Below are 21,041 nucleotides of genomic sequence, written 5' to 3'. Positions count from 1 at the left end.
AACTTCTTGGTACTGAGAGTACCTTAGAGAAAAAATAGACAAAGCTGTTAGGGAGCTTATGTTCTTGTGGAGGGATGTTAAGATTTAAAATATCATGTAGTATATTAGTAGGGAAGACGTTTCTCAAGGAAAAACAGAGGAGAAAGGAAGATTTGGAATGTGGTTGTTTGTAATTTAAATAGGTTTGTCAAGGAAGGTCACATCTGAGCAGACTTGAAAAGGTGACTTAGTTACCTACATTGGTCCAATTATGTAATTATTAATATGATATACCATAATTTCTAAAAAATGTGGCAACTAAAAACTAGAGAAATTAGTAAAATATCCAAAATCATAAGATGGCTTAGTGAGAAGGTAGACAAAGATTTGGCCTTTTGTTGCAGATAAAGGATATTTTCCACTATGTCACACTAAGACTTGGGGAACAAATATTTTCCAAGTATGTGAGTGAAATTCAAGTGTCAACTCCTGGATGCTCCAAATCCTCCAGACCTCCCAGATAACCCTTGTATGTATTTATTTATTTATTCATTCATTCCTCAGCCAAGGATATGTTTTTGTTGATTTTTAGAGAGAGGGGGAGAGAGAGAAACATCAATGTGAGAGACACATCCATCAGTTGCCCTGCCCCATACATGCCCTGACCGGGATTGAACCCGCAGCCTAGACGTGTGCCCTGACCGGGACAAACCCACAACCTTTTTTTGATGTATGGATGATGCTCCAACAGGGCCACCCCACCAAGGCAACCCTTTCTTTTAATATTAGAAAGAGAAACAGAGAGCGAGAGAGGAAGGAAGGAAGGAAGGAAGGAAGGAAGGAAGGAAGGAAGGAAGGAAGGAAGGAAGGAAGGAAGGAGGGAGGGAGGGAGGGAGGGAGGGAGGGAGGGAGGGGGAGGGAGGGAGGGAGGGAGGGAGGGAGGGGGAGGGGAAGGAGGAGGGAAGGAGGGAGGGAGGGAGGGAGGGAGGGGGAGGGGAAGGAGGAGGGAAGGAGGGAGGGAGGGAGGGAGGGGAGGGAGGGAGGGAGGGGGAGGGGAAGGAGGAGGGAAGGAGGGAGGGAGGGGAGGGAGGAGGGAGGGAGGGGGAGGGGAAGGAGGAGGGAAGGAGGGAGGGAGGGAGGGAGGGGGAGGGGAAGGAGGAGGGAAGGAGGGAGGGAGGGAGGGAGGGGGAGGGGAAGGAGGAGGGAAGGAGGGAGGGAGGGAGGGGGAGGGGAAGGAGGAGGGAAGGAGGGAGGGAGGGAGGGAGGGAGGGAGGGAGGGAGGGGGAGGGGAAGGAGGAGGGAGGGAGGGGAGGGAGGGAGTGAGGGGAGGGAGGGAGGGAGGGGGAGGGGAAGGAGGAGGGAAGGAGGGAGGGAGGGAGGGAGGGAGGGGAGGGAGGGAGGGGAGGGAGGGAGGGAGGGGGAGGGGAAGGAGGAGGGAAGGAGGGAGGGAGGGGAGGGAGGAGGGAGGGAGGGAGGGAGGGAGGGGGGAGGAGGGAGAGGGGGGAGGAGGGAGAGAACAGAGACAAAAAAGACAAGACAAAGCAAAACAAAACAAGAAAGGCAAGAAAGCTCAATCTCCTGACTTTGGTAGAATAAGATACCAGTGGTCTCCTTCCCCACTTCAAAGATCATAAAGATTCTCAAGAATCATAAAGATTCTTCCTCCAACTTTTGTTTCTTCTCGGCTCTCAACCTGTCCTGTGTGTTACTTCCTCTAACAGTTTTCCTTCGTCATCTGCCATTTTAAACACAAAGATAAACACTTTCTTTCCCTTTAATTTAATAATGAAATACAAATGCCATCCCCAATAATGTAGCAGGTTTTCCCTAGGGTTTGGGTAAAGAAGAGAATTACAGTCCAGCACATGACAAAAATTTGACATTTGTCTGGGGATCTGATATACAGCCTGATAGCTATAGTTAAGAATTCTGCATTATATACTACTTGCAAGTTGCTAAGTGCAGACCTTAAATATTCTCACCTCCTGCTCTCCCAAAGGAATTCTGTAAAGTGATGGAAGTGTTCACTAACCCTGCTGTGGTGATCATTTTGTAATGTCTACATATATGAAATCATCATGTGTGCACCTTAAACTTACACAATGTAGTATGTCATTAATATCTCAATAAAGCTGGAAAAAAGTTAACATTTAATATTAATTATTCTAGTCCCTTTGGTTCTCTCTTCTACTGGGGCATTTTCACTGGTTTTGAGAAATGTTTCTGCCACCAGCCAGATTCTTGTACCATTTCCTTGTCTTCACTCTTATGTCAAGTTTCCAACATCATTCCAAAAAAAAAAAAAAAAGCCTGTTAACCGGCAAGCAGAGTTCTGTTTTCTTTGCCACTTCGTTCTAGACCTAGTCTATACCCTTGACCCTTTCTATATTCGTAAAAGCACCAGCCAGTCAAGAGACCTCTACTGGGGGTCATGTCCCTTGCAACTCAAAGAAGGAGCAGAAACCCTAGATTTGCAGTTTTTTGCTTTCATGATAAAATTCTTGGATACGGTCCATTTCTCATCAGTCTTCATAAGCACAAGTAAGCATTATACCAAATTATCGTCTTCAAAATAGGAATCAGTCAATATACCTAGGAAGGCAGAAATGGCTACAGTCCCTTTGCTGTTTGACAAACAGCAATGCTTCCCGCTAAGCAGGCCTGCTCGCCGAGAGGACTGTGGGGGGACAGCTTGCCCAGGCGTAAGCAGCTCGCTCACAGCGTGGGGGTTCCCTGAGCCATCCTTGGTGATGTCCACTGGATCGAAGCAGTTCATCATGTGCAAGTAGGAGCGTAGATTAACCTTTCTAGGCACAGTTCTGATCCTGTGCTTCCTTGTTTAAAATCAAAACCAAACCACATAACAGCCATCGATCCTGCTACTCTGTCCCCGCTCACCGTGTGACAGTCCACTCTCACACTGGCCAAGGCGCCCGCGGACACTTCCCTCCCCTCTGGCCCAGGCCAGAGTAACAGGCGTACACAAGTGGCATTAGTGACACTGCAACTACTGTAGCTTTTCTTTGGAGGGTATCTCTCTCCAGCCCTTTACCCGTTCCTCGCACTGAGAGCATTCAGTGTCATCACGCTCTCTCCCCTTTTCTGTTATTATTTACTTGCTCTATGCGAGGCGTAGGACTATTTTACACTGCGGAAACTACTCATGATGACAATGACAAATCTAAGCTACTTGTTGGGGGAGCATGTGTGTGTGTGTGAGTGCGTGCGTGGGGCACATGATGGTGTTTACATTCTAACAACCTTACACGAAAGGAATAAAGTGTAATATTGACAGTGGCATTTGAGGCAACTGCAAGAGGGTGTAGGAAATATTGGGGTTTCTTCAGGTTGAAAAGGAACGTTTTTCCTTCTTTTCCCTCCATGTTAATATTTCTGATATAGGGATGCACTTTCTAGTTGATGTAGCAATTGAATGTATTGGTTCATTTGCTTTCCCTGAAAAGTCATTAATAAATTGATGCTATTCCTTATAATCAGCAAAAAACCTTGTGCAGAGCGAGTTTTAATGGGAAAGAAAAAGAGAGTTTGAAGACATGGAATATTACTAAAGTCTCTCTTTTATACCCTTACCTCAAAGGGTAAAAAATAGGAAATAACAGAGAATTAAATTAATGCATTGATGCTGTGCAAAATGTCGCAAGTAAGGAATACTTTATGAGAGCCATGAAGTTTTCTTCACATCCCAAACCATTGGCTGCTCTACTTCCCCAGTGTTTTGAAATCCAAGATTAATGGAATTCAAGTAGATGCAGGTTAATTAAAACTAGCAGTACTCATCGATTCTGCAGCCACAAGCTTCTGGAATTTAACCTTGGAACATCACTGATGTAATAGTAGTGTTCTGAATTAGCATTCACCTGACTTGTACAAGCTGTTTATGTGTCTTGTGGATTTAATGCTAATGCTTAGGAGCTGTATAAAGTAGTCAAGCCTCTGAAAGCCAGAGCTCTGATTTTCTGCTGAGATCATTACAAACCAAAACCTGTTATATAATTAGAATACTTCATGATTAAAATAATTAAAAACTTTAGGTTAAGGTAAAAATACTAAAGACCTACTTTTTCATTAACACTGATCGTATCAACTCTGGAACTTAGAGGAGGGATTTAAACAACAGGTCACAGACAGCTCCTGGCAGAGTTCTGCATGTTTATTTGTAACTTAAAGCATATTTCAGCCATCAAAGCTTTCTGTGGCCTAATTCAAATTCATGGAGCAAAGTAAGGAGTGAAGACAGTATCTAGACTAAACAAATAATCAAAGATTTATTCAGTTACCTGAATGCCGAAAGCAAAATTAGAGTTTCTTATATTTGATAGGAAACGTTTCTGGCCTCGGGCATTATGGATAATTTTTGTTTTCTTCTTTTGCTTTTTAAATGATTAATTTTTTCTACAATGGCTGCTATTCATTGGGCTCTATCGACCAGGACTTGTGTCTCTGTTTTCAATGAGTTGATTATCTACAACAGCTGACCAACTCACACAGACATGCACATAGAGGTTCTTTAAAACAGGTGAGGGTGCTTGCAGGTTACAAAGTGAGGACCAAGGGAGGCTGCATCCTACAGGAGTTGGGGGGGTGTTGGAGAGCAAGAAATATGAGTCAGGAAAGGCTTCAGGGAGCACAGGAGACATGAACTAGATCTTGTGGAACAGACAGGCTTTGTTGAGGTGGGGCTGGGGAAGACCACTGAGAAGGAAAAAGAAGCGTAAACAACTGAGAAATTGCCACCAAAGGCTTGCTGGGGTTACTCCAGAGCAATCGGCAGAGCCTAACAAGAGCAAAAACAAGAATCTACAACTGGGTTTTCACCTTTCTTCTCTCATTTGTCCTGATCCTAATTCTAACTAAGCCTCTGGGTACAAGTATTGTAAATTAGTAAAAATAAATGAGAATTGGAGAAGATAAAGCTGAGGAATAAAAACAATTTATTAATTTTTTTGGTAGCTCCATTTTTGAGATCTAGACTTAAGAGAGAATCAACTGTTAAGTTCAATGTGCTCCCCTGTCAGCACAAATAATAGCCAATAAGGTAAGTATTATTATCTTTCATGTTAAAGACCAGAGAAAACAGGGTCAGGAAGTTTGAGACACTTAAAGACTCATAATAACCCTGTCGGATCATTGTTCCCTTGTTCCTATGAATCTCAGAAAGGTTAACTGATTTGTTAACAGCATCACAGCTCACTGAAGCTTGAGCCAACCTGAGCAAAGGTCTGGTTCTTTGCTCCTTTCCCCCCACACTCACTGCCTCGGGCAACTGCAGGCTCACACCCTCCACCCTTCCTCACTCTGGAGAAAGACTCCTGAGGGGGTTGTGTTTGCATTTTACAGATTCCATTTCACTCATTTAAAATGCTGAGGTGGTCAACCTGGATCACCTCTGTTTCCCAGTAATGTTTAATCTTGAGTTTAGAAAAGAATCTAGGAGATAAAAGAGCATGCTATCTGGCAAGTCCATCCCCCCCACCCCCACCCTCACCTCCCGCTTGGTTATTAATTTCAGAACACATCTGAATTCCTTCTCTGTGGCATATGCTTGAGTAGGGGAACAGACAGCTCCTGGGCAGGGGCAGATTTCAAGTTCTCATCTGTTGGTACCACATCGTTACCAAATTCCTCTCAGTGGTCAACTTTTGAGATCGTCCCTGAGTACAACGTGGTGTCGGAAGACCCACAGAGGTGTCTCTGGTCACCCTCCTCTCCGCAGGCCACAGCCTGCTCTCTCAGCAAAGCATCTGCTCTACTGAGCTTTGCGCTCGGAAGCAGCTTTTCCCTGAGATCTGGTGGAAGCAATTCTCTGGTGCCATATTTCCCAGCATGGAGGCGAAGAATTTTGCAGTCTGGGATTATGTCGTTTTTGCAGCCCTCTTTATCATCTCTTCTGGAATCGGGGTGTTCTTTGCTATTAAGGAGAGAAAGAAGGCGACTTCCAGGGAGTTCCTGGTCGGGGGAAGACAAATGAGCTTTGGTCCCGTGGCGCTGTCTCTGACAGCCAGCTTCATGTCAGCTGTCACTGTCCTGGGGACCCCTTCTGAGGTCTACCGCTTTGGGGCCTCCTTCACGCTCTTCTTCATTGTCTACACTTTTGTCATCATCTTCACCTCCGAGCTCTTCCTGCCCGTCTTCTACAGGTCTGGCATCACCAGCACTTACGAGGTAAGGTGGCTCTTCCCTTAGTCTTCCTTTGGGGAGGAGTTGCTATTTTCTCTCCACTTGAACAATTTTTGTTGTTTTTGCTTTTTTCTCTAACAATACACATCCTCTCTAACAATACACATCCTCTTGATGGTAACACGTGGTAATTGAGGAATACTCACTTATTTTCAGGAAAAAACATATTACAGTGTTATTGGGAAAAGCTTAAGCTTTGAATAGAGACACACCTGTTCTTTTATCTGTAGAACAAAATCAATTCCATGTGGCTATTTCAATGATTAAATGAGAACCTGGACGTAAACACCTAATGCATTGCCTAACTTGTAAAAGATTATCAATGAAGGAGAGCTAACTTTATTATTTATATTATTATTAACGTATTCTGAAAAGTATGCAGGACATATACTATGAATATTATAATTTTCTAGGTAAGAAAACAAAGATAGTACAGATGAATGACTTAGTCGGGATTGTATAGTGAGTAAAGCTTACTGAGAACCCCTTTTGTCTGTACCTCTTTCCATCAGATTGTAGGGCTGAGTGCTCTAATACAAATTATTACTGTGCTCCAGTTTTCAACGGGGAAATGGTAATGTTTATTAAAAATTAGAACATATTTTAATGGGCAAGAATTGCTCAAGAAAAATATCAAGTTAAAAATTGAATTTGCATGTCCAATGTTTAAGTGTGATAAACATCAGTTTCTATGAGAAATTTTTTGTTTTCCTTATCAAATGTCCATACTAAGTCACAGCAGAGGACTCTTAACAGACGTGTTTTTTGTTTGTTTGTTTTTAATTCTGTAAGATAAGTGATTATAAAGTGTTACTCTAGACCTCAAAAGTGATTCAGGTAATTGTACACTTTCTAGGAGGTTTTAAAACTTTGATTCCACAAATGATTTTATCCCTAATATCCAATGTTAACCTCCTCTTTCCCCAAAAGAAGGCAGTTAGGATTGGGTCATACAACAGCTACTACCTAGGATATAGATTCAAGAGAAAATGGCTGAATTTATGCTTAGTTCTAAAATATATGTACAGATAGCCCCATTGTTCATTAGTGTACTTCTGAAAAAATAAATATATTCTAGGTATTTTTTCCATTCACCTATTAAATTTTGACTCCCAAAGGCATTGCTAGCATCTTAAAAAAATTACCTAAGTAAGACAAAGAGAAAGAGAGAGAGAGAGAGAGAACTTAGAGTTAGAAAACACAAGTTCAATATCTAAGTCCATTGCTTAACAGCAGAATGACTTTGTGTGTTAGGATCTAAGTAACAACTCTAGTTTCACATAGAAAATAACTGCCATCTTTCATGAAAGTTTTAAGTGTAAAAAAGCTTTTTAATTATTAAAAAAAAAATCACCAAATGTGAAACATCATTTTTACCACTAACCATTCCTTCAACAAATATTCATTAAACATCTACTATGTTCTAGGCACACCTCTGGAGATAAAGCATTGAACCAAATCTTTGCCCTGATGGAGCTTACTTTATGGCAGATAAGGGCAGTCAATAAATATACTATGTAGTAAGACAGTAATAGAAATTTATATGCTGTAAATGTGGTACATTTACACCATGGAATACTATGCAGCTGTAAAAAAAGAAGGATCTCTTACCCTTTGGGACAGCATGGAGGGAACTGGAGAGTATTATACTAAGTGAAATAAGCCAGTCAGAGAAAGACAAGTATCACATGATCTCACTCATATGTGGAATGTAATAAACAAAATAAACTGATGAACAAAAGAGATCCAGAGACATAGAAGCATGGAACAGACTGAGGGATCTCAGAGGGAAGGCGGGGGTGGGTGGGTGGGGAGAGATTAACCAAAGAACTTATATGTTTATAAGTATAACCCATGGACACAGACATTGGTATGGGGAAGGCCTGGGGGTGGGGTGAATGTGAGGTGGAGGGGATCAATGAGGGAAAAAAGGGGACATCTGTAATACTTTCAACAATAAAGATAAAACAACAAAAAAAGAAATTTATATGCTATTTAACTGTGTGCTGAGCACTGCTCTAAGTATTTTACATGTATTAACCCATTTGGCCTTAAAATAATCTTTTTAGATAGGTACTATTATCATCCCCATTTAGCAGGCTAGAAAACTGTGGCACAGAGAGGTAAGTCACCTGCTCCGTGTCACAGAGCTAGCTAATGGCAGTATTTCAAACCTGGGCAGTCTAAGATTAGAGATCGTATACTCAATCGTTAGTGCTGTCCTGCCCTACTAAATACAAGAGAGGAAAAGTAAATAGCGTAGGTAGAGGGCAGGAGTGCCGATTTGGGCAGAGAAGTCATGTAGGGCGCTTAAGTAAGACTTCAGTGATGGTACGGCAGTTAAGTGGAAACCTGGAGAAAGCAAGAGATTGGACCGTAAAAGGGAAGAACATCCCGGGCTGACGTAGCCACAGAGGCAAGGGCTCTAAGAGAGGAATGTAACTGTCATGTTGAAGGCATCAGGGCGCTTGGAGAAGAGAGAGTCAAGGGGAGAATGGTGAGAGAGGAGATCAAAGAGCTGGAAGGCCCGGTGACACCGGGTAGCAATTCCAGTGGGTGAGACGTCAGACAGAGGAAGCGCTTTGGATATTTGTGGAGCAATCTGTCATAAAGATTGGAGAGCACGACTGGATTTTAGGAAGCAGGGACAAGGAACCCAGACATCTTAGAGTATGTTAAGACATATTATTATTGTTGTTGTTACTGTCCCCAAATTTCTATTACAATTCAGTCTGTCTGTTGAAGCTTTAATTTGTTTCTTTTTTCATCTTCCACTTTCTGTTCCTTACCCATAAATATTCTTTCTGGGATCTTTTTAAGTACTAAAGATGGAAAGGGGGAGAGTCTGCTTCCCCAGACTTTGAGCCTGGCCTGGCCGTGTGATTTGTTTTGACCAACAGGATGTGGCAGAAACAGTGTGGCGCCAGGCCTCGCCAGGCTCCGCGCTCCGCCCTGCTCTCCTGGAGCGTGTCTCGATATTGCCACATCGGGCAGCTGTTGCAGCTGCTCTGGCTTCTGGAGCACGGGGCAGACACGGGGAATCAGAGACGGCCTCGCTCACAGCCAGCGCCAACTCCCTCCCAGAGGCTTTAGCGAGGCCTCTTGGACTTTCCCACCCGGCGGATCTCCAGTTGACTTCAACTCCACGAGAGCCCAGGGGAAACTAAGTAGAGGAATCAGTCAGCCCATCTTCAACATTAGGAGAAATAACAAACTCTCGATTTTTAAGCCCATGGGTTTTGGGGTGGGTTTTACACAGCAATTGCTGACTGATTTAAATGCTCTGATGTGCTGCGGGATTTCAAGACTAAGATATGCCATTTGTGCTGCTTTATCACTGTCCTGCCCCTGTCAAAACATGAGGAATTGTTCTCACTCTCAAGTTCTATGTTAGGCTCTGCTCATTCGCAATATCATACATTTTCATGATCTCCACTTAGTTTATAATTCGTCTCATCGTGCTGTCTCTGCTTTAGTTAATGATGTTTTCTTCTTTCTCTTATCATACACTAATAAATCCACTTTGTTATTATTTACACTTAATACTAGTTTAGAAGCTGGTGTGAGGTCTGCCTGCTCTTTCATTTTTCTTGGACTCATCAAAGTCAATGGCTTCTAAACTCCTTACATCTCTTCAAGTCAAACTTTTAAAAAAATTTTTATAAATATATCTTTATTGATTTCAGAGAGAGAAAGGGAGAGGGAGCGAGGGAGATAGAAACATCAATGATGAGAGTCATTGATCGGCTGCCTCCTGCACGCCCCCGACTGGGGATCGAGCCCGCAACCCGGGCCTGTGCCCTGACCCGGAATTGAAACTTGATCTCCTGGATCCTAGGTCGACGCTCAACTGCTGAGCCACGCCCGGCTGGGCAAGTCAAACTTTTTTTACTGTAATAATGCAGAAGATATTACTTCTGTATATCTCTTTTATAGTGGTTTTAAGCATTATAGATTACTTTTTTTGGTAAATTTCTTTTCTTTTGTTTCTCCTTTAAATTACATTTGTTGTATCATAGCAGTTATATTTAAATTTTGAGAAATTAGATTTATAGGTATATGATATCATTATTGACTCTCACTTTAGTGTAGTAAATGATGTTTGTTGTGAAATAGATACTTAGGATCTGGTAGGGTCTGAACCAATGTTATGAAGCTTTTTAGGTCATTGTAAGGATTGGCTTTTACTTTCTGTGATATGGGTCATTACCATGTTTGGGAAGAGGAGTGACACAATGTCATTGGTATTCTGAGTACTATACCACCGGGATATTGAAAATGATTCTAGGGTTTTGACTGCTGGAGCAGGGAGTCTAATTAGGAGTCTGTTGCTATAATCTAGGCTAGAGATGATGGTGTTATAGTGGCAACAGAGGAGGTGATGCAAGTAAGTGTGTTTTGAAAGTGGGGGTTAGGGATCAGGATTATTTTATGAACTGGATGTGAGCAATGGGGGAAAGTGAGGATTAAAGGAGGCTCCATGTTATTTGGGCTCGAACCAACATGAAAAATTGACTTATTATTTCCTGAGACGGGAAAGAATGTGACTAGATCAGGTTTGGAGTTTTGAACATAATGGAACATAATAATGGTAAACGTTACCTGTGCAGGCCAGAAACATGCAACTTTTCTGTTGAACTTTCATTTTGGTTTTGACTGTGGTAATAGCTATAGACGCACCTAAGATGACCATCGAATGCACTGAATGAGTTAATAATTCTTTCAGATGTAAAATTATGCAGTTGGAATAGTCTTTCTTATTTCATGGATGAGAAACCAGAGGCTTAGATCAAAGAGTGAGATAGTGGCAAAGCTCAAACTAGAATTCAAGGAGTTTTATTTCTGATCCAGTTTTTTTTTCTTTTTCTTTTTCTTTTCACATATCTTTTTCTCCATACTATTTTCTTAGCTCGACTTAAGATAGGAAAAGTATGAATCAGACAATAGAGGGTTTAGAATATGAATCGTCCATGATACAGAATAAAGATTCTGAGAAAAAGAAGGACATGATTAGAGTTCCATTTAGGAGAAGTGATGCAGCCTTATGCATGGTTGACACAATGGGTGGGAAGGACTGGAGTTCAGGAGATCACTTAGGGAGCTACTGCAGAACCTGGGAAAAATGAAATAAAAGCATGCAGTGAATTTTGGAACAGTGGGAACATAAATGATCAGTATATCCAGTAGGAAAACCCTGAGGAAGAAGCCAAAATACCTGGATTTTCCCCCCAAACAATGTATTTATCTTCCCTGACCACCAGGAGAAACTTAAGAACTGAGCTTAAAATATTTTTGACTTTAAACAATCCAGATTTTTGTCTTGTTCTGCCAGGTATATAGCATAAAATCACATGATAAACCCAAAGCACTAAAGTCAAAGGAATACCAAATAAATGAAACCTCTGTAGCTCTACGTGAAACTTGCTGACTCTTTGCATGTTCTCTACTCTTTCCAGTACTTACAACTACGATTCAACAAACCAGTTCGCTACGCAGCAACGGTCATCTACATTGTGCAGACGGTAAGGATGGGGGCGACTGCAGATGCGGAACTGAGGGGCGACGAGATACGGGTTGGTTTATTTCAGGGAGTAGTAAAATCCATGAAAAGAGTAACTCAATACTAAGAAGAAAGGACTTTCTTTGAAGGAAAGCACTTTCAAGCTATGTGATTACATCAAGAGTTGTCCATTGCATATACCCCACGTATAGGTACCAATAATAATAAACCAGTGTATATCATAAACCATGAAGAAAAAGAAAGCATTTTCTTAAAATTTATTTCAACTCTTATTCAATCTGTACAGGTTGCTTTGGATATGAAGATATGAAAAGGTCTGTTAACTGATTTTTTGAAAAAAAAATCTAATTAACTGAGTTGAACCAGAAATACTTGTTTTGTTAAAAATCATTTGAAGACAGTATTTCCAAACCATTACTCCGTCTTCCCCCTTTTGGACTCCTCTCCTACCTCCCAGGCCCTGGGATGCCTTCAGGCAGCCTCAGACTTGCCTGTGACACATCTTTGGTGTGTTTCCTACTACTCACCAAACACTTTCTGCGAAAAGATAACCTTCTTCCTGTTTCTTAATCAAAACTCTTGCTCACACAGACTGAAGATTTGAGAGAGATAAAAGGAGGGAAACTATGATCCTTGACCTGTTCATAGGTATTTGCCTTTTAAAACCCTCACATAAATCTCTAAATGGTGAAATTTCATTTAAAATAAAATGGGACCTCACCCACTGCCGTCAGGTTGCAGTTCTGGGAGTTAGAAGGTAACTCTTGTCGATGACCCATGTTGTTAATCTTCTCTGCACAGTACTCCCTCCTCACTGATGCTTCCACCTTCACTCTAAAATCCATATTTTACAAACTGCTGAAACATATTTGTGTCATTGTGATATGTGCATGGGGTGAGAGGGGAAGAGAGAGAGTGACTGAAAAGCTTAACTTAAAGCCCATTTTTCTATTCTTCAGACCTACACCAAATCTAGCTTAAAAAAATCTCAAAATTTGCAGCAATCTTAAAATGCCCAACCCTAGTATTCCTCCATCTAACACTTACATCTCTTTTGAAAACTAGTTACAGTGGTCAACAACTTCCAAATTAGAGTGGATGGGAATGAAACATTTGGTGAACAAGTTGAAGGAAATACATCTCTCAGGTCAATAAAGAACTTTCTAGGCAGCTCTCGCTCCCATGTCACTTTTCTCAGTGTTCATTCTTTTCTCTACCAGATTCTCTACACAGGGGTGGTGGTGTATGCTCCGGCTCTGGCGCTCAATCAAGGTGAGTTATCAACATTTCCTTGGTCCATTCCACCGTGCTTACACCTGCATTCTCACCCTGACAAATACACATCAAACACCTCGGGGAGACATTCCTGTGTTTAGGGTGCTCTGAATTATTGTAGGAGTAACAAGATAAAGCTCTAAAAATTGAACATCAAAAGGATTGCACGCAGTGAGTTACCTGATGTTGCCCACATGGTTCCAAACACAGTTTAATTGTTGTTTGCTTGTCTATTTTGTTTTTTTAATCACAATAATGATGGGAGTTTGGGTATATTAGACTCACAACCACTAAGTAATATATGGTGATTTCTCAGTGATTTCTCAGTGATTTCATGAAGTAGATAATCTGAGTATAATGAAAGGTGCTTGTAGTAATTACTTCAAGATGTACACTTGACCCTTTGGAGAGAACAGAATCCTGGAAACGAAACAGGAAAAAAGTGAAATAAATTTTAGAATGATATACATAATATTGGAAGTTCTCAGTATTCAATTTAATCATGCTACCTACTTATATTCAGAAATATCAGTTCATGGCTCATGTTTAATTGTTTTCAAAGTCCTCAGACTAGCTTTGTTAAAAAGATCAACAAAACGCAAATAATTGGTGCAGATCGGAAGCTCCGGAATTTTAGGAGGAAAAAGTTGGCCTTTAACAAATTACATGAAATTTATGGTCTGGGTTGAGGTAGAATAACGTAAGGAAATAATCTTTATCAGAGGTGAGAAAACCGAAGAGAAAACTCTAATTTGATTTCCATTTGCCCACAAAGAACAATGACAAGAACGCTGTGACTTTTTCCTGGTAAAGCTCTTTTTTTGCTTTTCTCAGAGGAACTTCTTTCGACATTTGTTCTCCCTTTGTAGTGACTGGGTTTGACCTCTGGGGCTCTGTGTTTGCCACAGGAATCGTGTGCACGTTCTACTGCACCCTGGTACGTATGTAGCTGTGGAGGGGGTTTCGCGCCATCTCAGCACAGGATAAGGGCAAAGCTCCAGCGGCAGGGCGTCTAAATATAGCAGAAGTTGCTATTCTAAAATTAAACAGAAGGACGCTGGCTTATCTGTTACAGTTTCCTGAGGAAAGTGCTGATGTTTTATTTAAAAATTATTTTTGGTATCCACCATTACTGGAATTTAAGCTCTGAGCTCATTCGAGGAGGCCACGGCTGAGAGAAGATTTAATGACTAAAGTACCTCCTTGATCAGAGGATTAGGTGGCCACATGCAATTTCTGAGGAAAAAGTAAGTTGCTCAGTTGTCGTGATTATAAACCATGAGTAGAGTTTAGAATTCACTATCTAATGGTTGAGAAACACAAAGTGCACATATGAGCAATCAGAGATGGCTGGTATTTTGTAAATCTGAGCATTCATTCCATAGCTTACTTTTGTATCTTTTTCATGGAAATGCTATGATTCCATTTAACACTTGGCTTTAGTCATGCTCAGTCTTTAACCAAGAAGCCTGGGTGGTATTGGCGACATATTTATGTATTTGCTACAATTCGTTTAGTTGGACAAACACTCATGAGCACCTATTATCTGCCATGCCCTGCCATGGGAACCTTTATTCTTCCGAGTCCTCGGCATCATACACAGAAGCTCTCTGTATCCTGATGAGAATGCGGCAGTGGCTCCTGGTAGCTGGATTCTCTCTCCTCCTTTATACAGAGAGAAATAAAGTACTTGGTATATTATCACATAGCAGACCTACACGTATTTTGGCCTTATGGGCATACCACATACTCTTTTAACATATATCATGAGAATATACAATGTAAAAATGCCCTTATCTCTCTTTTTCATACTTGCAAAGCCCACTATTAGTTTACACTACAGAGTTTTATCTTAGTTTGTTTCCATTCCATTCTCAGTACCCGACCCTTCCATTCCAGACACACATCTCCCCAGGTTAAGAATAGGCCCCTGCTCCTTCAGCGCTGGCCTTATCTGAGGTACCTGCCCCTGCAATGTTGAGATTTAGTGTTAGGGATGCTAAAGGCTGAATTCTTAGCAACAATAGTGGATCAGTGAAATAACATTTTCAAAGCACTGAAGTAAAGCAACTGTCAGCCTATTATTGTGTATTTAGCAAACGATATTTCAGGAGCTGACTATCAAAAACCAAGAGAATTTTCCACTAATACATCTTCCCCTGAGGAAAGCCTAGAGGAAGTGCTGTGGGAAAAGAAAAACTTACCCAGTGTTAGATAAAAGAAGTAATAAGATAATAAAATAGTAAACATTTAGGAAGTCTAGTCAAATAACTTTTGGTACTTAATGATGATAATTTTAGAGAATACTGTAATTTATATAATTTATAATTATAGATTACATATCACAATTTATTATATTATAAAATATAATAATTATTATATATAATTTGGGGATTAAGAAAAAGAATAATCCCCCATTGCACAATAATAGTATGTAAAATCAGGAAGAGAATAATCTGACTTAAAGATTTTTATAATCTTTGAATTGACATTTCTTAAATTTAGACTCTAAATTAAAATTTTCATGGCAAAATTTCAAGGGGACTCATTCAAAAAAAAAAGATCAAAGTGGAAAAATGGAATTAAAACAAAACAAAACCTCAACTGATTTAAGAAGGAGAAGAGAAGAGGGAAAAAAAGCATAGAAAGTATAGAACAAATAGAAACCAAAAGTAAGATGTCAGAAACAAGTCCGGATATTTTAATCATCACCATAAGCTAAAATGAACCAAATGTACTGTCTTAATCGGTTTCAGTGCTTCCCTCCACCCTGCGTGCTTCTGTCAGATTAACCTTAAAACATCCAGGCCTTCATGCCACTTGACTGGCTTAACTCTCTCCTTGCTTCCCATTGTCTACAGGATAAAGCATAAGCTTCTTAGCCCAGGGTTGGACTCTTTCACTATGTGAATAAATCCGCCCATCTAATCTCTTCCCACCACACCTCTGTCCCTTCTCCACTCTCTAGCCAGGTTACGTGCTCCCATGCCTCACCAAAATCGTGCCTTACTTATTGAACACTTTTGCTCATACATATTACCGTCTCCTTACACTGATAATCCTGTGACTGTACAGCCTAAGACAGCCAGCAGAAAGAGATTAAAAAAATAAGGGATTCCTGCCACCCAGGGGTATGCAGCCTGGTAAAGTAAGCACTGGTTGCAGTCTAGTAAATGCCAAGTAGAAGAGTAAACGACACAGACTGGTTATATATTTAAGTGACACTCATGGCATAATCCTGATCAGGGGTTGTGTGTGTGTGTGTGTGCACGCGCCTATGAGCCACTTGGGCGTGTATCTTGCTGTATGAAGGAGTCATAGAGTCAGAGCAGTTTCCATAGTGGCTATAATTTGTCTTCTCATGGGAATTTGATAAAGTGGTTTGTCCTCTTGCCTCACGTCTAGCTGAAGTGCAGGTTTATGCATTTTTTTGCGTAACCAATGTGAAAGGGTCTCTGAAAACTGAGGTCTGTGACATTTGGTATTCGTATCACTAAATCTACAAATATGATGACTCTGGCAGGAACTTTAGGGTATGTTTTTTAAATTGCATTTTAATTTTAATTTCAAAAGAAATGATGGGAACACCCCAATATCATTTTTCTTCTCAAGATGAAGATGAAGCCTGTCATCTTTTCACAGAAGTTCTTGACACTCTGGAGGAGTAACAGGGGAAGATAATTCTATTTTTTATTGTTAAAAATACCGTGTCCTTTCATTCTCATAGTGCTGTTCCTTTTCAAAGCAATTTTAAACACATCACTTCATTCAATCTTTCCTAATTTTCTGGTTTTACCCTTGACCATGGTTCTGAGGAATTTTATACCTAGATTATTCCAGCCGCCTCTCTCCTTCCTCTTTTCCTCTTGTCCACATGCTCTCAACTAGAACTGTACATAGCATCATTTGGGGAACTTTCAAAAAACAGACCTCAGTTTATTCAGAATACCTGGGGCTGGGACTCAGACATTTTGGGGGTTTGTTTCCAGTTTCTCCAAGTGACTCTAAAGAGGAGCCCGGTTTGATAACCACCTCCCTAACCTCTTGCCCGATCACACTATCCTGTGCTGTGCTGTTAGATCCATCCTGCTGAAACTCTGGTTTGCTCACCTCACTATTTGACAGCCCCCCAGCTCTTAAAACTCCTTTCTCCACGAATATCCAGATTCTATCATCCCTCCCTAGTTCCTCTCTTCTTTCTAAGTAGCCTACCATCTTAGCTTTCCATAAGTTATTCACTGTCACTAGTTTTACAAAAGGAAACCTCAGGTTGCACAAGCCAGACCTGGGTGACCATCCTCAGTTGCCTCACTTGCTCCTCGCATGCATGCAATTAATCACAACTTTTGCTGGTTTTACCTCCCAAATATCTTTTTTTTTAATTTTCTTTATTGTTACAGATGTCCTCTTGTTTCTCCACTGAACCCTTGTAGCCCGCACCCGCCCCTCCGCCCCAGGCCTTCACCACACTATTGTCTGTGTCCATGGAGCCTGCATCAACTTCTCTCTCTCTCTGCCTCCCTCCTTTTGCACATGGACACTGAAATAACTCTGAGTTGGTCTCTCAACTCCTTTTCTTCTGTGGTCCTTGCGATCTATTGTCCACACAGCCACCACTGAAACTACTGTGAAACCAACAAGAGCTTTCATTATATAAATCTGTTTCATGCTCTCTTACTGCTCTTGAGAAGTCCTTTAAGTGGCCTTGTCAAAATCTGTGTCCTGGCCCCCAGCAAATTCAGCAGCCTCCCTTCGGGCACGCTGTACAGTCCTCAGTCTGTGCAGTCCAGCTGTCCTTCGCTCCTCAGGCTCCACGCACGCCGCTCCCCAATCCCTGTCCTCTGTACCTGGTAAATCCCTGCTCACTCGTCGGGGCTTAGCTCCAATGACACTTTCTCAAGACAGGGTCAGGACTCCCTGCTCTGTGCTTCAATAGAAACCCGGCCTTTTAATTGCACTTTCCACAGTTGTAAGTAAAAAGCTCTATTACTGTCTAGTATCTGCTTCTCCCACTGGATGATAAACTCAGAAGTTAAGGAAGGAATCTGTCTCCTTTAGTCCCACGCTTAACATCATGCTTGGCACACAAAGGGCTCAGCAACTGTGCTGGAGGGGAGGGGAGGGGAGGGGAGGGGAGGGGAGGGGAGGGGAGGGGAGGGGAGGGAAGGGAAGGGAAGGGAAGGGAAGGGAAGGGAAGGGAAGGGAAGGGAAGGGAAGGGAAGGGAAGGGAAGGGAAGGGAAGGGAAGGGAAGGGAAGGGAAGGGAAGGGAAGGGAAGGGAAGGGAAGGATCATATTTGCAGAGTTGGAAGATTGCAGCCTGATTTTAGAACTCACACCATTCTCTCCATTTCAGGGAGGCCTGAAAGCAGTGGTGTGGACAGATGCATTTCAGATGGTTGTCATGGTTGTGGGCTTCTTAACAGTTCTCATTCAAGGATCAGCTCAAGCTGGTGGATTTCACAAAGTATTAGAGCAATCAACAAATGGATCTCGACTAAATATATTTGAGTACGTCCATTGCTACTTTTTCATGTCTTATAAATATTCAGCCGCATGACCTAATCCCCTAAAAAAAAAAAAATCTTTATTCACTCACTTCTCTCTGCCTCCAGCTTTGATGTAGATCCTCTCAGGCGGCACACTTTCTGGACAATCTCAGTGGGAGGAACTTTTACATGGCTCGGGATCTACGGAGTTAATCAGTCAACCATCCAGCGATGCATTTCTTGCAAAACAGAAAAGCATGCCAAGCTGTGAGTTATTAATAAAGAAACATTTCTATGGTTTATCTTATCCTTCTGGAAGAAAATCCGTTAAAATGTAAGTTGGCTTTTTGACAGTTTCATGAATTGCGTCGGAAGAACATCACTTGAAATTATATAGGAGTGAGTTGTGTGAAACTTCATCTGAAAAAATAGGTCTCACACCACACATTGAGGCTTTGCAGAAAAACTCTCAATTTCAAAAGAAAATCCATCAAAAATCTATCCAATTCAACTTTCATAATCAGTCTAAATATGTAATGTTCTAAAACAAAAAGCAAAAAAAAAAAAAAAAAAAGCAAAAGGATAAAATGTAATGATTCTTGAAGGCTGAAGAATTTTATTTTAAAGCAAAACAGCCCCAAAACATTTTACCTCGAGTCTTTGGTGATGACCTTCCCAGATCTTAGCCTAGAGGTGGCCAATAGACCCTTGTGTTCTTTTCTAGAGCCTTGTACTTCAACTTGTTGGGTCTCTGGATCATTCTGGTGTGCGCTGTCTTCTCTGGCTTAATCATGTACTCCTACTTCAAAGACTGTGACCCTTGGACTTCTGGCATTATCTCAGCACCAGACCAGGTACGCGTTCCCCTGGGGCCTGTGGGAATGGCTGAAATGAGGGTGTTTCTAGCCATTGATGGGTAATGTGGGGTCTTTCTCTTTTTCATCTGGACCTATAGCCACTCTCCACACCCCAAAGACTAGATTGCTTTCCTCTCCTCTTGGGTGATATCACCACACAGTAGGCTCTAATATGAGGGAGAAAACATGTAAAAAGAAGTTGCCGCACCTTGCCATTGAAGACAAGGCCAGGAACTAGGGCAAGGCTGAGAGAGGAAGGTGGGGTTAACTAAAGGTTTGGTTGTCAGTGCTACCTTTCAACTCTTTTTCTATACATCTCAAGGTTGATTAATGATGCTTTCATCCCAAATTGAACAAAATGACCCTTATTTCTATAATGCTCATATCTTCTCATCATAGTTTAAACAACAACAACTTGATGTACTCCATTAACTATTCTCTTAAAAACTCCCTTTGTGGCCCTGGCTGGTGTGGCTCAGTTGGTTGGAGCACTGTCCCAGACACCAAAAAGTTCATGGGTTCGATTCCTGGACAGGGCACATGCCTGGGTGGTGGGTTTGGTCCCTCGTTGGGGTGTGGGAGGGAGACAACAAACGGATGTTTCTCTCTCTCTGACCCATTTTCCTCTCTCTAAAATCAACAAACATACCCTTAGGTGACGATTAATAAAATTATTAAAAAACAAAACAAAATGAGAAAACCAACTCCCTTTGTGGACAATATGATCAGGAGGAGCAGTCTTCCCTCTTTCCCTACATATTCAGCTGTCTTACTCTGTCTCATGGGAACTTCTCTCTCAAATCCAGCCACAGAGCAGAACCATAACATCTAGCTTCTCTAGGGGCCTGTTTTAAGCATTTGGTTTTAGGTTCCGACTGCTAACTTTAAGGGGAGACGAGCAAGAAAATAATATATTGCAAACAAAAGAAAAATTTTAAAACTTTCTGAACCTTCTAAAGTTCATCCAGCCCCTTTTCCACACTGACTGTCTCTTTTCTCCCCCTTCCCCTCCCCTAGAGCTGGACCTCAGGCCCATGGGATCGGATTGATCAGAGCCTCACTGGCTAGCATGTAACTACCTCAGTCCATGCAAACTCCTCTATTATTAATTTTGTCTTTTTTTTCACCTCCTTTTGCTAAAAAGCTACATTCCCACATTTCAGGCAGTGCTGATGAGACCACTCATCCTATCTTGTCTCCTTTTCAGCTGATGCCGTACTTTGTCATGGAGATATTTGCCACCATGCCTGGACTACCGGGACTTTTTGTGGCTTGTGCCTTCAGTGGAACTCTGAGGTTAGTGTCCTGACAACACTCTGTTGCGATGATAATGATGGTGACAAGGGCGATAAGGTGATGGTGGCAGTAATCACGAGCATTTCCTGACTACTTGCTGTGTGCCAGCTGCCCTGCTAAATGTTATTCATATTTGCTCATTAGTTGCCACACTATATATGAACTGAAACTTTACTCATATTATTGTCACTTTATAGATAGGAAGACTGAAATTTAGCAAGGTAGATAAAACTTACCCATGGTGACATAAACTGCAGGGACAGGATGTAAGCCTAGTCTGAGCCTACACTAGACCTCTCTGTTTATTTTCTCAGCCTTGTCTGATGCCACCTGCCCCCACAATTTCACATCACTGTTACTCTGGTGGCATTTATCATCAGCCACAATATATTTCTGTAGATCTATCTTTTGCAATCCATTCTCCCCAT

The 21,041-nt window shown here is 41.6% G+C and overlaps 1 protein-coding gene across 1 annotated transcript in view; it reads left to right on the top strand.

Moving 5' to 3' along the window:
* Positions 1–5,526: 5,526 nt before the first annotated feature.
* The window catches only part of SLC5A12 (solute carrier family 5 member 12), a 28,495-nt gene continuing 12,980 nt past the window's right edge, over positions 5,527–21,041 (top strand). Inside the window, exons 1-8 of the mRNA XM_081154129.1 lie at positions 5,527–6,162; positions 11,634–11,699; positions 12,919–12,970; positions 13,843–13,910; positions 18,328–18,482; positions 18,587–18,727; positions 19,185–19,314; positions 20,525–20,613. Of these exons, the coding sequence (XP_081010255.1) occupies positions 5,824–6,162; positions 11,634–11,699; positions 12,919–12,970; positions 13,843–13,910; positions 18,328–18,482; positions 18,587–18,727; positions 19,185–19,314; positions 20,525–20,613 (1,040 nt within the window). The 5' untranslated portion in view covers positions 5,527–5,823. The remainder of the gene's footprint in view (positions 6,163–11,633; positions 11,700–12,918; positions 12,971–13,842; positions 13,911–18,327; positions 18,483–18,586; positions 18,728–19,184; positions 19,315–20,524; positions 20,614–21,041) is intronic.

Source organism: Miniopterus schreibersii (genome assembly GCF_964146895.1).
Source record: "Miniopterus schreibersii genome assembly, chromosome: 12".
NCBI lineage: Eukaryota > Metazoa > Chordata > Mammalia > Chiroptera > Miniopteridae > Miniopterus > Miniopterus schreibersii.
Note: the sequence above shows the minus strand (reverse complement) of the source record. Positions and strands in the feature narration are given on the sequence as shown.